At 38.8% G+C, this 16,875-nt stretch overlaps 1 protein-coding gene across 1 annotated transcript in view; it reads left to right on the plus strand.

Moving 5' to 3' along the window:
* Nucleotides 1-16,875, plus strand: part of LOC117226178 (uncharacterized) — an 80,835-nt gene that overhangs the window by 48,929 nt on the left and 15,031 nt on the right. Inside the window, exon 2 of the mRNA XM_033480252.2 lies at nucleotides 16,562-16,734. Within this exon, the coding sequence (XP_033336143.1) occupies nucleotides 16,562-16,734 (173 nt within the window). The remainder of the gene's footprint in view (nucleotides 1-16,561; nucleotides 16,735-16,875) is intronic.

The raw sequence follows: 16,875 nt of genomic DNA on the forward strand, positions 1-16,875 counted from the left end.
TCATTTTCTCGAGCATGATTCGAGTTGCACGGTGCCCGCGATCCGTCGGATCCGCTCTCCTTATTGCTCTCGATATTTAATTCAAGATCATCCAGCCGGAGGCGCGGCGCGGCGGCTCGAGCGGAGAAAAGGGCGAGGGGAGAGCCTCGAAGGGTTGCCGCGAGGGTTGGCGGGGCCCGGAGAGGGGCACTGTAACCGGGCGTCAGGAGGATTGATGGCGTCTAGATGCAAATGCAGTCAGTCTGGCACGCAAGCAACGTATCCACCTACCGACGCCTTATGCCAGTTAACGCCTTACAACTTAATAATCTTGTTCGCTCTCCTCTCTCTCCCTCTACTCGCTCGTACCGCTCCCTCTCCATCGTTCGCGCCGCGTCTCCTTCAACCCTTCCCGGTGTCCTTTCCTTCTCCCTCTCCCGAGCCCCTTGTTCTCTGAATTTCTGTTACGCGATTCCTTTTTCAATCCGTTCCTCCTCGACGTCCTCGTGGTTTATGCGAACCGTTCCAGAGATTCTCGGTATCGCCGGGCGAATACTTTTTCTTTCGTTCTCGATTCCCTCTTTGTTCGGCCTTTTATCGGCTCTTTACGCGGACTCGTCACGTCTACGTCCTTGCACCTTGTGTCCGATCGCTATCTTTTTGTTGTTTCTGTCGCCCCCTTCTTTTTTTCGTTACGAGTTTATTTAGTTTCACGTCGTCGCATTAACTGCGTGGTCGTTAGCGATCACGTGGATCACGATTAATTCTGTGGTTGGAAACGCTGTTTGTCGCAATTTCGAGAAATTCAAGGTATGCAGTGATTGCGTTTTAGAATATAGGATTCGCGTATTTCTCAGAGGTTCGCGGAAATAAATTCGACGGACCCAAAAAAAGAAAAATAAAGAGACAAGAGGACGTTGCTATTTAGTCTCTATTTCCTGCGACTGATGATCCGACGACTTTTAGTTTGCATAACTGTCCGCATTCATTTTATGAAAAATCTAAAAACAATCTATTATATTAACAATATATAATATAATATATAACAATTTATTTAATATATATTAAATAAATGTTATATATTGTTGTAATGTTATATATTATTTAATATATAACAATCTATCAATTCTGTTATACATAAAATCTAAAAGATACGCATACTTCGACAATCAAATTTTATATTATCATGTTTAAAATCTAGAAGATTTTCATTAAGATCTATCGAAAAACTAACGCGTCCAATCGGAATTCCTTAAAAAATGTGTTGAAAAAATAGCTAAATAAAATTGGAACCAATCAATAATAATTATTGTCGAAACGCGGAGCCGTTCAACTGTTAAACAATCACGTTCCGTCGTCATTCGCAAAGTCTAAAATCCTTAAAAAAAGAAAAAAACGATCCAGCTTTCCGTGCTCAATTTCATTAATTAGCTTATTTCGACCGCGTTGGATCTTCCGGTGGTTCGGCTGTGGACGCGTCCCCTTGGGAAATCCCACAGGAAACTGGACCGGTTCCGTTGATCGAGCCCGACGGTAAGGTGGAGAAATGATCTAATGGACAGAAGATCCTTCAGTTCGTTAAACACCGCGGCAATTAAGTTTATATTAATGTTTCGGTAGATAGGAGATATTGCGAGCCGTTCGTTTGCGCGAGCTTATAAGGAGGCTGCTGTAGGAAATTAATTGTCCGCTAGGTGAACGCGGCCTCGACGGAGCCGCGGCAGGTACGGCTTGTAATTAAAATGTTCCCCGTAAACGTTCCCGGGGAGAAAGTCGTTTTGGCTTCCGAGCGTCGCTATACTTTTTGGGGCCTCGAATTAATTCCTCGGTCCGATTGGAACATTTCTCAGGGTTATTAATGGCTGTTCATCCAGTTCGTTGTTGATAAGACGCCGTCTCTCCCCCGTGTAAAACTGTCTCCTTTGTACGGTGGTGCACGTGGAAATTAAGCGCGCCGAAAGTGGACAGGGCAGCTCGTAATCGCGACCAGGAATATAAATAGTTTGACAACTCGCGCTGATAATAAAAGCCTCGTGAACAAATTTCACGTGCGTCGACCAATTACGCACATTCGGCCGGGTTAAATATGAGTTGCCGGCTGTCAGTGGTTGATCGAAGAATCATGCGTTCTGTCAGAACAGCGTTGAATAAGCGTCGAGTCGTACGTTTAACGTGACACGGCATTTATTCCTAATGGACCGAATTAAATAGCGCACCGTTCGCCGCGCAAGCGTTCGTTCTTTGAGAAATCGCAACGGAAGGCATTGTTTCGTTTCGTAGAAAGCACGGCGAATTAAAAGTGTGACTGTAATGTCTATTAATTAAATATTTGCACGACAGGTGCGTTGTCGTTTGATTCGCGTCGCGTTATAAATCCAACGAGATCCTCAATCGCCTGTCGCGGGAATTCCAAACGGTTTCCAGAGATACTCGACGAATAATGTGATTCGCATGTCGTTCCATTAATGTTCATTTTCAGAGGAATTCGCGGAGTGAATTATTTATTCCATCGATTTCTCATCGCCGATTCGAGGAACGAATTAAGCTGTAATTCGAATGAGATTTTATTCGAATAAGAATTTCTTCGTACAGGAATTCGTGCGGAAAATAATTGATTTGAACAAAACGTCATAGAATATAAAATGTTTTTTTCATATAATGTAAAGTATTTTTTCGTATTATTAGGATAAACAATTTTTTGAATTATTCGAATTATTCGAATAAAGAATTAGTCGACGAAAGAAATCGTCGAATAAAGAATCATTCGAATAAACAGACGGAATAATCTATGACGAATAATGAATCATTCGAGTAAAATATTCGATCAAAATGGATCACATAATTCGGGTAATAATCTTGGATAAATATTTATTCGAAACGGACCGGTGTAGAATTATAGGGAAAAAAATGAAAGCTTTTCTAACGATCGCGCGTAAAGATGTCCCGGAGTTTTCTGGCAATCGCACTATAATTACTTAACGATTCATACGGGGTCCGAAAACGTAACAAAACACCGGGGGGAACGCGCACCTGTCACGGCTGATCGCTTAATATCGCGGCGTGCTCTTAAATAATACGGAATGCTCCCGAACCTGTAATTTATCATTATAAATCAGTCGCATGGCTCGGCCCGTTTTAGAGGGAACTGGCCGCGGACACGAGAAAGAAGTTCTTTAGTGCACGGTCACCGTGGAAATTCGTGTTGCATCCCTTTTCTGGGCAGAAAGTGGCGGTCTCGGGGGTGCCAGAACGTCGTTCCTAACGCTAATGACGTCGTTGACTCTCACTTAACAAGAGACTACCCTCTAAATGGAGGGTTGCGTCCTGCAGCCAACCGGTCCGGTGGTGCTCGCCAACCCGGTGATTACGAAACTCGAATTCACTTCTAAATTACATCCGCTGTAAATGCTGTTAAAGTACGTGCAACCGTCCACCTTGTGAGACCGAGCCAGAAGCTGACCGCGAATTTTCGTCGAATCGATTTTATTTCGCTCTGCTCTTTTCGCTTCCGTCCACGCCACTTTGACGCCGATCCACTCGCTGCTATGCTCTGCCTCGGTCAATTAATTCCACCTTATTTTTATTTCGTACGATTCTCTTGTTTATTTCTAGCGGCGACAGTTGTGTTCCACGATTCAACATCAATAATTCGAAATTTGTTCGGAAACTACACCCCCCTCCCCCCGGCAAAATGTATTCGAACATCTTTTAAAGCGAAATAGAGCTTTTGAAACTTTAATTTTTATATTGAAATATTTCTTGTAAATCATAATACATCATCACAATGTATTATGATCAAAATACAATCACAATACAGAAATGATCTGTTTTTATCAATTTTTTAAATTTTCGTTCCAGATTCAGATAAACAAGTTAAAAAAATGAGAGTTTTTATCTTTTTCGTGATTCCATTCAATAATAAAATTAAGAGAAAAGTATTTTAGTCATTGCCCAGTACCTTTTAATATTTAAACCAATACAAATCATTTGGTTCATTTTTATCGAAAGTTATTGCATTTAAGAAATTCAGTACAATGCAATGTAACAAGCTGTATTGGAATTATTGCTTGAAACATTATTACGGAAATTCTTTTAGACACAGTTCAATTATTGAAAAGCCTATTTAACTCTTTGACTGCGAGGCCAACGATCTAACAAATGTCATCAAATTAAAATGTTTTATAAAACACTAGTTACGAAACTCATTCGAGAAATCTGAAGATAATTAACAGATTGTGGATGTTAATAAATTCATCCTCAACTTCATCACTTCCTTGATCTTATCATTTTGCAGACATTGCCGATGGTCAGTTTTCATTACGAATTACATCAAGAACATTTTATTTCGCAGTAAAATCCACCGTCTAACAACTATATCGTTAATGCTTCGACTGCCACGTCAGCAACCATAAGTATGCAATGAAATGCGAGCATCTTATTTAACGAAATTAAAATTGAAATGTGATAGAATATTGTAAATTTTAATTTTCGAAGCTGAATAAATAAAGCAGATCACTCGTGCACATCTTGAAATATAATCTATACACGCGAGAACGTGAACAATACAAGTGAAATAAAATCATAAAATCACTTGACTATAAATTATAAATTCGCTAGACCCAAAACTATCGTAACGATATGTTCGGTCAAATAAACAATAACGCATCTTGTTTCTCGCAACGAGGAAACATGTGGCTTACACCTTCAATCAACTCGCGCGGGTGACGCGACGGTTGAAACGTTAAACAGCCTTTCGTATCAGGTAAAAAACATCGATTAAACTTCATTATGTTTCTGAAGAATTGATTGCCGTTCAGAAACGAAGGCCACGGTGGAACGGAAGCACATTCGATCGAAAATAAGCTAAACCACTTACGTCGTTTAATTCGCCCCTATAATTTGCGAAACTCGGAACAATACAGAAAAAAGTAGGTTGGCCGAAGAAGCCGGCGACTTACCGGACAGCGAGCAGCCCAACGAGCGAAGAACTGACGATCCACCGTGGTAAAAACACAGCCGAGTATGAGTCGACCATTTGGCGAACCGTTTCATGCGGGCGCGTCCGCAATAAATCTCCGCGAAACTGTGAGGAGAAACGGCTTGTCACGCGTTCACGGTGAACCGTGTTCGTGCGGAGTCCGTGTTCGGGAGCTGAAAAGAGAGGCTCGATCCGGCAGGGATGGAAGCCGATCGGCAGAAAATTGAGATTTTATATCGGTGAAATAAAAGTGCGACGTGTGCGCGCGAGCGCGAGCCGGCCACGGTCTATCTTTTAATGAAAGAACGCGATCGGCTGTCTGTTACCGGGGACGTAACATGCAATTACACCGTAATTAACCGGAGGCTGAATACGCGATGCGCGTGGAATATTTTTCCGTGGCACGTTTTACGACGCCGCCGCGCCTTGACACCTTCATAATGACATTAAACTTAATAGCCCGGCTCCCATTTTCCAACCCCGTACATTGTGCGGTCTTAATAAGACGCCGCAATCGTGCGCGTAAACGCGAGGATCTTTAATTAAAATATTTTAATCGAGAACCCGGCTCGACGCTGACTAACGGACAGGGGAAAGACCATCGTCCACCACGAAATTTCGTTCGACGGTGGCTCACTTTGATTAGTCTGCGTTACGTTATTTAGAAACGGCGGGGATAATTGCCGCGCCAATCTTCAAATAACGTATTTAATTAAGACGTACACCGCCGCTCCCCGGAGACGATTCCGAACGTGTTCCCGTCCTCCCTCCCTCCCGCCCGCCGTCTTGCTCGTTTTTCTTTTCTTCACCAAGAAGAAACAGGGTTTTGCATCGTTCATTCCGTTTACGATGCTTGCTCGTGCTTCTGAGAACGTTTATGCTAGCTGTAAACGCGTTATCGTCGCTAGGCTGGAAAAACGCTCGGGCTTGTTTAAAAATAATTCGAACGGTTTGGAAAATAGTTGACGATTCGCCTGTAACGTAATAATTTAACAGTGTGTTGACCATCGCCGATGAAATAATCAAACTTAACGATCCTTTTTGGAGCGTCGCGGCGACGTTCGATCGCGCTTGAACGTTCAGAATGCGCGGACGCGTCGTTCCTGTTGGATCGTTAAACAATTTTCCCGTAATAGTTTACCGCCACCGACTTGCATTTTATGGTCTAATTAATGTAATAGGTAGAACGAAATAAAACGACGTTCTGCCACTGTCTTCGTAGCTTTTGCGTTCTATCTGTTCACGTTTATTGCGAGCATTACTCTCATCGTTTTATTTATTTTCTTTATTTATTTATACGACTTATTTATTTATACCATTTATTTTCTTTATTTATATCATTTTCTTTATTTATTTATACGACTTATTTATTTATACCATTTATTTTCTTTATTTATATCATTTTCTTTATTTATTTATATATATTTATACCACGTTGTCAACCGATCGGTTTCTAAATCTTGTTCTCTTTCGAATCAAACTTCGAAGCAATTTTATGTCGGTGTGTGTAATTCTTCTGATCAGGTCTACGAGTGGCTAATTGGTTCGACACTTGTATATTCAATGCGTATATTTCTATTAATATTTTCGTTTGTTAATGTTGTAAAATGTACGGTGTGAGAAGTTATTCTAGGAAATTAAATGGTCGGAAATAAATGTATGATTTGAATTGGAAAATGTATTCTTATACTGTGTTTAAGTATATTTTCTGGTGTATAGTGGGCCTTATAATTGCTTTATAATTGCAATTGTTGCGTTAATCACACAAAGGTGTGTAATTTTTTGCTAATACGCGCATTGTTTGCTGATCAAATTTGCTGTTAATCCCTCGGACTGCGAGGACCGGGTCATTTGGACCCAGAATATTTAAATCGTCGCCTAATTACTCAATCATTTTGTAATTCAATAAAATCAAACGATATATAAAATGAATAATAAAAAGACTGACATAGACTGACGAAAATATTTTTTAAAATATTCTACTTCAACGAGCAAAGCTCGAAAGCATTGTCAATTGTACAGTTGTGAAAAAATGGTCCGTTGTCCGAAGGCTAAGCTAATTTAGAGTAAAGTTAATTTACACACACAGTAACGTTCTAATTTATTTCACTCACCATTTCTACACTTTCGCGCGTATAGATTACATTTCAGTACGCAGATGAAGATTTTCGTAAATCTGAGTTACGCCGCTGCGATCTTAACCCGCTCGATTGATCCCGACGTTGCGCGAGTAATTTGGTGGAATGATCGGAAACCGACATATACGTGTAGCCCACGTGCGTCATGGTCGGCGATCGAGGATCGATTATTATCCGGAGGACGGAGCTGATCGCGGCGCGTTTGTGCAGGTTCGCCGGCGTTTCGTGCGCGTTTACGACGGTCCACGTAGGATTCCCGATGACCAGCCGCGTTCTTAGCGTGGCGTAATTGCATGATGATACGTTCCGGCCATGTTGGGCCCCCTAACGGCGCACGCGACCCTATATGGTGCCCCTTCCTTCGGCGCGGCGATGTCTTATTTCTGGACCGCGTGGAAACGAAAACCAAACAGGAGTCCTCGAATCGGCGAGAATTGGCCAGGAATTGGTACTTAGTCTCTATTTGGGGCGGCGCGGCGTTTTCATTCCTCCAGTTTTTGTCAGCGCCCAAGCTTTATGATCATCGGCCGCGCTCTCATCAGGCCGTAATGACTGAATGATACAGAATTGCCGGCCGGAACGTTCGAACCACGATATTCTGGCTGCGCGCGATTTTTTCGAGATTGCCGCAAAATCGTCCCTTGAATAACAACCGGAGTCGTGATAATACTTGCCAAGTTTCTTACCTCAATATAATCGATAGATCGTCGTATGAAAATCATATATTCAGAAATGATTCTTTGATTTGTCAGTTCAAGCGTTTACATTATTCTTCCGAAGTGCTTCGTGGTATGTGTGCTCTTAAAAACTCTACGGTTTTACTAACGTACGATGTGTTATAATTATTCGTTAAATTATAATATAATATGAATAACTAGTATACTGTAAAACGTATAGTATAATAACGCAAAATCGAACGATATAGTCGAGCAATCGATTTTAACTTAGAATGATTGAAAACGTTAGTTTTTTAATGTATACTTGTACTGTATTATTGAATTTTTTGTGGTTCACGATTCTAAATTGCTAATTTATAGCTCTATATTATATTATATATTATAATGTCTGTATTATATTACATATTATAATGTCTATACTATATGGTATATTGTAATGTACGTATTATATTATATATTATAATGACTATATTATATTACTACTATATTATATTACACATATATTATGTATTAGGTTACATATTATAATGTGTTATATTATATATATTATATTATATATTATAATGACTATATTATATTACTTATAATAATAACTGTATTATATTGTGTGTATATTATGTCTGTATTATATTATATATTATAATGACTGTATTAGGTTACATATTATAATGTGTTATATTATATATATATATTATATTATATATTATAATGACTATATTATATTACATATAATAATAACTGTATTATATTGTGTGTATATTATGTCTGTATTATATTATATATTATAATGACTGTATTAGGTTACATATTATAATGTGTTATATTATATATATATTATATTATATATTATAATGACTATATTATATTACATATAATAATGACTGTTTTATATTATGTGTATATTATAATGTCTGTATTATATTATACATTATAATGCCAATATTATATAATTATGTTATATTTGTATGTTACATTGTTCAGCAAATTCATACACCACTTCGATCTAAACAATTTCGCCCTGAAACGAAAATGTCTTAACGTGTAAAGTCTCGTCCACTCGCCAGCCTCCTTCAAACATCATTACCCAAAGAAATCAATCATTCTTGCGCACAAATCGATCCCGGACTCGGTTCTATTACCCAGTACCATCGTGGCAGAAAGTTCGTTCGTTCGAGAACGTTTCGATGACGGACGGTAATCAATTTTCGATCGATTAGATCGAGAGAGCGATGAACAATCGAACAACAATCTCACGCAAGAGATCTCGAAGATAAGTTTCGCGACTCGCAATTCCTAATTATCTCCCATCGCGCAGTAATCTACGATCGTTTAAAAAGACGACGGTGCAATTTGGTTTGTTAGCGTTCATAAAGGGGGAGTGTCCCGCCCCGGGCAGAAATTACCGAGTCGCGTAAAGTGATCGATCAGAGTAATTGCGAGTGTCGGGGATTTATTAAAGAAACGTTTCGGTTAAGTGTCGCCGATTGAGGCTGTTCTGGCGTCCGACGATTCCACGAAACCCGAAACCCGCGACATATTGAATTAGCCTTTCCCCGCGGAATTTCTGCGGAACCCTTAAATGGCCGCGCTGTAAATTGCTTATCACGGGCAACGATAATTAGCTTAAACGCCGGCGCGGTGTTCCGCGGCCTTCCCGGCAAGAAAGACGGATTCGAGGGAACATCGTCGTGCAGCCGTTGTAAATTGCCTCCGTATTAAAATTATATCGGAGCCGAGTGCAATTTGTATTCAGAGTCCGTCACGAGGCGAACGAGAGGCCTCGGACGACGTTTTCCGCGACAAACAGATCTATTACGGTTCCAGAAGGACTACATCACCTTCTGCTTTTACGTTACAGCGATGGCGGACGATTGCTGTTTCGCGAACTATGACATTTTTGCGGTTTGCTCAGGATTCTGGTGATCGTAATTAACTTCATGTTTATCGAATGAGACGTATGACATTTTTTATTCTGTTATTTTGTTTATTTTTGAATGAGAAGAACTACCCTACGTGAACATTAAAGCGTACTTTTTAGTCGAATTTTGGAGACAGATCGAGTTTCTGTAATTTATGCTAGTAGCAGACTTCTGAAAGGAATTCTTCGGAAGATGTGTCTAATAATTGAATATTCATTTAACATGGCCGGATCGTTCATTTTATCTTGCAGAAATGTCCTTGAAGATGTCAGAATAAACTAGATTTACAATCACAGTTAGTAATTATATCACCATATTATAAGTTAGTAATTATATCACCATATTATAAGTTAGTAATTATATCACCAAATATAATTTCCACCCAGCATATCACAATTATCTCGTTAAAATGTTTGGGGATGATTTGGAAAAATTAATTCCACGAGGATATATTGTAAATGTATCTACATTCGTTATGTATTAATAAAAAAAGCAAACGAATCCTTTTGTGTACTGCATTAATATAGTTGCAGGGATAGTTGCTAGGAGAAAGTAAAATAGGAAAGTAAAGAAAAGTAAGATAAATATTTTTCTTCTCTTTAAACTTATATTAAGTATAAACCTATTTTAAACTTATATTATTTCTTCGACTTCGTATAAATAAACCATCTGTTTCTAATGCGAGTGCAAAAATGTTCGTGTAACTTGAAACCAGGAAGTATCAATCTCTGCACATAAATTAACAAATTGATAAAGATTAAATTTTCTTTGATGCATAGAACAGAAGATTTTTGCAACATTGTGGCTAGACACGAAATTACGTTGGAAATATGAGAAACTGGTACGCCGGTATCATTTACGGACCAAACATTGAAAAACCTAATGCAAAATACTTGAGTTCTCAATTAACCGCGTGCAACTTAGTGGCTGTTTCGCGATAGACGAACGTCGTCGACGAGAGAGAACAGGTTTAAGAACTTAATAGCTAGATTTAATAAGTGGCTAGGGGAGATATTGAAAAGACTAGTGCCGGTGACGGAAAAACGCCAGGGAGATTAATATTAATCTTCGATTAAAACGAAGAGGTCCGGGGGAGCTAATAATAATAACTCCTGAGAAAAGTCGCATCGAGAGCGTAGTAAAAATTCGGTCGTACACGGTAATCGTTTCGTGTAGACATTAAAGATGCGACAAAAACGTCAGAAGTGACTGCAAAATGCCGATTATCTGCTGTTGGTGTAACCATAACGAAGATTACACGGACCGGAGTCTTAAAATAATCTTCGACTGTAGAGATTAACGCACAGCAATTTACTTCGCATTTATCAAGATCAGTGCTCATCGAGTGGCGTCAACCGAACCGTGCGTCTACAATAATAAACGCCGCAAGCGCACGGATCGCGTAATATAACGTTAAACAATCTCGTCTTTACTCGTTCGAAGTTTATTGTCGAAGTTGTAGGACCAAAATATGCACGATCGTGTCGCAGCTCGTGGAACGTTTTCGTGTTTGCCGTTTGTAGATCGCGGATTTCATGAGTTTATGCTAAAATTGACTCGGCGAAACTCCAAAAAATGAAGACATCGAAAGAATCCAAGAACGTTACTAGATTCTTCTTAATTTATTGTTATTGTTTGAAGGATGAATACACATTTCAACCTAACTTCTGTTCCGTACAATTCTCGTTGAGAATTTTATGCATTTACGACAAGAATGAGTAGATCAAATTTCAAACTGTGACAATGCTAAATGAACTCCATCGACGTATTATTTCAGTCACATATGGATGGCACTAATTTTTAAGCTGATTTTGGAATTCATTTTTATTGTATTATACTGACTAAGGTAAATGTTACTAGGCTTTTTAGAACACGAATGAGTTGAACTAACATTTACTACGACAAATTTTCACTTATTTGCACTCTAAGTCCTTCTAAAATTTCCACAAGATTTCCATTTTGGATGACTCGACATTTTATGCATATGAAATTCGGTCCCTCAACAGCAACGCTTTTAACAGTATTTTTTGAAATCAAATGCAATTTGATGTTGTAAAAATAATTTCGAAACTTCACATAACAATTTTTAGTGGTCGCCACTCGAGCGCGCAGGATTAATTAAACGACTTTAAGAAAGAATAAGATTTCCATATACGTCTTCCGTTTCTTACTATTGATATAAATCATTTTTATTCTGCATAAATGTCTAGTCGTTAGCGATCGAATGAAATGGAGGATAATGGTAGGGCGCGTATCTGGTACGGCGATCGGCAAAACGGTTCCGCGATAGGGATCTGCCGATGCGAAAGTTCGGTTTTTGGCGGCGCCAATGCGGCTGCCATTGATCGCGACGGTCGTTCGATTTGCTCGGCTGCGCCGAGAGACGATTTCGACAGTCCCGTCGGGATCCTCTTGTCCAATTAAAATTAACCAATCGACGATAATGCCTGCGAATCGGCCGTGTCGTCGTCGACATGGCCGGGGAGGAAGAGAAGAAATCATGAGGCCGCGCATTAATCAGCGTAATTAGACGCTATTTATCTGGCAGTTACCTCTACGGCTCTCGCCCCACCACGCCAGCGAGAGTCCGCCAATTGAGACGACGATGGATATCGATCGGTACGCTCATTATTGATAATCTATACGCCATAATAAGCGGTCGATCCAGCTGTACAACGGTGGCAGCTTGAAGGATCATCGCCGACCGATAAAGACCCGGTTCTGCCTTCCGGAACAGCGAATTTTCGTTTTTCCTTTTAATCTTTACGACCGCGCGCAATTACTTTCCCCCGTCTATTTTTGAGGACTCGCGACTTTTAACGGAACTACATTTATGGCTCAATCGAGCCTGCCCGCGGTAAACATTTCGCCCGCAGCGTCTTGCACAATGAATTGCAAATTCGTGATATTGGCATGCTGTTGTCTCGTATCTTGTGAAACTCTGTTCCACGAATTTCGTTGTTCCTGTTGCTGAGGCACTTTGGAAGCGATCGGTGGACGATGGATGTTTGTAATAATTTCAGTAAGTTCGTTTCTGCAATATCGAGTTTGAGCTTTCTACGTTTTTTACAGATTTTATGTTTCATATTTTATATTATTTTCTCACTTAAACTTGTACCAAATTTTCTCCATTGTTCATTTTTTGCTTCGAATGTACACGATTTCAACGCTTCAAGGAAATTTGGTAATTGTAACTTATACAAATTTTTATTAGGTTCGTTTATAGAAATTTTCGATTAGGCTCGTTTATGCGAATTTTGTTTGTACTCCGTTCTGGCACTTTGATGTTTAACTTTATAAAATTTTTACGTTACTTTTACTTTACTTTTATATTATTTTTACTTTAGAGGTTCAATTATTCGAGGTATAAATACAAACGTGATTTGAAATAAGTTTCTAATTTATGCTAGTAGCAGACTTCTGAGAGAAATTCTTCAGAAAGATGTGTCTGGTAATCGAATATTCATTTAACTTGGTCAGGTCGGTTATTTTATCTTGCAGAAATGTCATTCAGGATGTCAGAATAAATCGGACACACAATCACAGTTAATAATTATATCACCATATAATTTCTATGTAGCATACCACAATTATCTCATACAGGTAATAATTATTCCAAATAATTATAACAGAAAGTGGCATGTTATTTAAAATAATATTTCAAATAACGTTATATCGAAAGTGATCACAAGTGTGTAAATAATTATGAAATGATGTAACATGTTTGAAATAATAATATTAATAATAATAATATGTAATAATATAATGATATATAATAATATAATAATACATAATAATATAATAATTTATAACAATATATAATAATATAATAATATTATATTATTATAATTTCATTATATTATTTTAATTATTAATTATATTCAAATAATGTCATTTTATATATACAGCTCTGTCACCAGAAGAAAACTGTCGAAAAAGTTATTGTCTTTGTTCCGAGAAGTTAAACGATTTCGCGGTTCGCTTTTCCGTCAATCTTGAATTCCATTGGCTCGAGATTGCTCAATTATTGTCTCCCGATACAAGTCTCGGAGATCGTCGTTCTTGCGGGAAGAACCGAGAGATAGCATTCCGGAAATGACGATTACGAAACGACCGGATCATTGTGTCGGATCGTGTCACGGTTCGACCGCGAACTTAAATGAATCATAATCACGATATCAGGGGTTCATTATACAGCGAGTGGATGATCGAGACCGAGACTGAGTGGGTTCCCCGAACCGGGAGGAAATCGTGCGGTATCGCGACACCAAAATAGTTTCAAATGACCAGCGCGCCGAGCCGGACGTGAAAATTGTTTAACTTGTTCCCTCATGAATTATTCATTACCGTATCTTGTTTCATCCATCAGATTTGATAGCCGTTTCCGATAATAATACCGTGGCTCCGTGAGAAAATTAAAAATTCTCCTATTAAAGTGGAAGCATCTGTCAATAGTGCGTGTGAAGCTGTTCCATCACAAACGGGAGCGACTACTTCGTGGAAGTAACCTGTAGAATTCTGCGTAGGGTTTAATAGAACACATAGTTTCACTGCTTGTAAATAATCGCAGTAGTTCTGTAATAGCAGCGCCACGCAAACCTTTACCATGAAATCTAATGCTTCCTCGCAATTGATACTTCCAATTGCATCGTGGCTCCAACAATTTTCTGTGTTTTCTCGGAGACGCCATCGCTCGATCACTTACTAAGATTTTTTATTCAAACTTCCCTTTACGATTTCTTTTATTCGAACTTTCGCTCAAAATGTTCCTTATTCAAATTTTCTTTGAAAATCTTTTCTACTCAAACTTTGATTTAAAATCTTTTTTATTCAAACTTTCTTTTAAAATCCTTTTCAGTCGAACTTTCTTTTAAAATCTTTTTGATTGAATCGTTCTCCGAAAATATTTTTTATTCATATTTTCTTCCAAAATCTTTTTCCATTCAAACTTTCCTTTAAAACCTTTTTCATTCGAACAAATCTTCTCGATTCCTGAAAGACACACTTCTTCATTGAATCATACAATTTGTTGTTCGCGTTGTTCTACATTTTTCAATATTAAAATTAACGTTGACAGTAAAACTTATACATGTTAATACATACGTTAGAAAAGTTTCTCACAAACTATTATATTAATTAGAGAATATAAATAATTTGATCTCCGACCAGAAAATAAAACAATCATTTGATCACCGAAGCAGCTCGGAACACAGACTAGGAAGCAACGTTCGAGAAAACGACTCCCGTCGATTCCTAATGATTTATCAATATCGTTCCAATGTCGTAAAAACGGAGCACAACGGCGGCAGGGAATTAAATCTGCATCGAGAAGCTAAGGACCCGGTGCGCCGAGAAAATTCTCGGTAACCGTGGAGACGTTTCATCCCGTGCCATTTCGTCTCGCAATTCAGATAACGGTAGTCTCTATTGCCGAGTCAATCATAATTGCCGATCTTTTTTCAATTCCGCTGTTCCCGCATTAGCATACGTATCTGTGCGCGTTCGGCGAACGACTCTGCCAAAACAATCCGCGGATCCGCAGATTCCTGTCTCAGATACGGATGGGAGGGTAGACGACGGCCCTCATAAAATCACTGAAATTCCATGTTTATTCAATATGCCGGGATTCAGTTTCCTGGCCTTATCTACGATGAGACGATTGGGGTGAATGATACCGTGCCTCGGACAATTTCGCGGCGATAAGCTTCCGATCCCCTGCTGCTTTTATACGGGAGCTGCTTTCTCCGTATGCACAATATCTGCCTTTATCTTCCGGCGAAATCGATAAACTGAATTCATCGTTTATTCGTGACTATTTTTCATCGATCTGTCAAAGATACGATAGGTTTCGTTGATTGTTTGGCGATCAAATACTGCAACGTTACCGGGATGTCAGTTAATTTTGAATCGTGTTTCTTGCGATTCGGAAAAAGAAATCACTATAATTTCGTGGCACTTTCTTGGCCTGTTCGTAAACGGGAGGAAGAATTGAACGTTTTTTTATTACAAGAGATGTACAAAACGTTTACTTTGCATAAGGATCCATAGTCTATCACACAATTCTAAAATTGTAACATATGACAGGGTTATTTTTATATATTTATATGATGTATTATATATTATATATTATATATTTTTATTAATTATAGTGGCGTATGTCACATTTTCCTCATGAGTGTTATTATTTAATAACATGTGTATTGCTCACTGATCAAATTAATTATTAAGATAATTTAGAGTTGAGTTAATTTACAGTGACTTCATAATTTATTTTACTTGTGTTTCTAAGTTTTTTGAATTTATCGATTACATTTCATAACATAAGTTAACATTTTACGCTATTCTTTTTAATTTTATTAGGATCCGCAAACATTTCGATTTTAATTTCGCTAAACAAAATACTGTCATTTTATTAAATATTTGTGGACGGTTTAACTTAGACCGCGGACTTTATTTGGAAATAAAATGTTCTCGTAATTCCTAGTGATCGGAACTAAATGAAAACTGATCCTCTTCGACGTATACAAAATGACGAAATCAAAGAGACAACGACGACGAATTTATTAACATACACAATCTATTAATCACCTCCAAACATCTTGAATGCGTCTCATAACTGGTGTTTGTTCCTCTTTGGAAACTACCATCGTCTTCCAATTGCGAAAGAACAATGATTTCGGTAATTCGCGGCGATAAAATAAAAAATAAATAAAATCGTAATTGAACAGCCACCGACGGGGCACAATAGATGGAACCGCGGAGTTCGATGACGCCAGCACAAAGACAGTGTCAGATAGTCGGTACAGAGATAGAACGTCGATTGAAATTTTTGGCTAGACGACGGAAACGTAAAAATGTCTCTGATTCCAGGATGCGACGGCGAATCGGACGAAGGCGGTGGCAAGAGACGAAGGAGCAGGACCAACTTCAGTAATTGGCAAGTGGAACAATTGGAGGAGTCATTTCGCTTGAGTCATTATCCCGATGTCTTTCTGCGGGAAGCTTTGGCTGCGAGGCTCGACCTGAAAGAGAGCCGCGTCGCCGTGAGTACACGCTTTTTCATGATCTTAAAAAGCCGAGGCCGCGAAATTACAGGGATAATGCATCTGCCGTTCCAGCCGAATGAGGAAACATATTAGTGACAGTAATCGCGCGATGTCGTCAATTCGAATGCCAGAGATTTT

The sequence above is a fragment of the Megalopta genalis genome, chromosome 11 (genome assembly GCF_051020955.1).
Source record: "Megalopta genalis isolate 19385.01 chromosome 11, iyMegGena1_principal, whole genome shotgun sequence".
Taxonomy (NCBI): domain Eukaryota; kingdom Metazoa; phylum Arthropoda; class Insecta; order Hymenoptera; family Halictidae; genus Megalopta; species Megalopta genalis.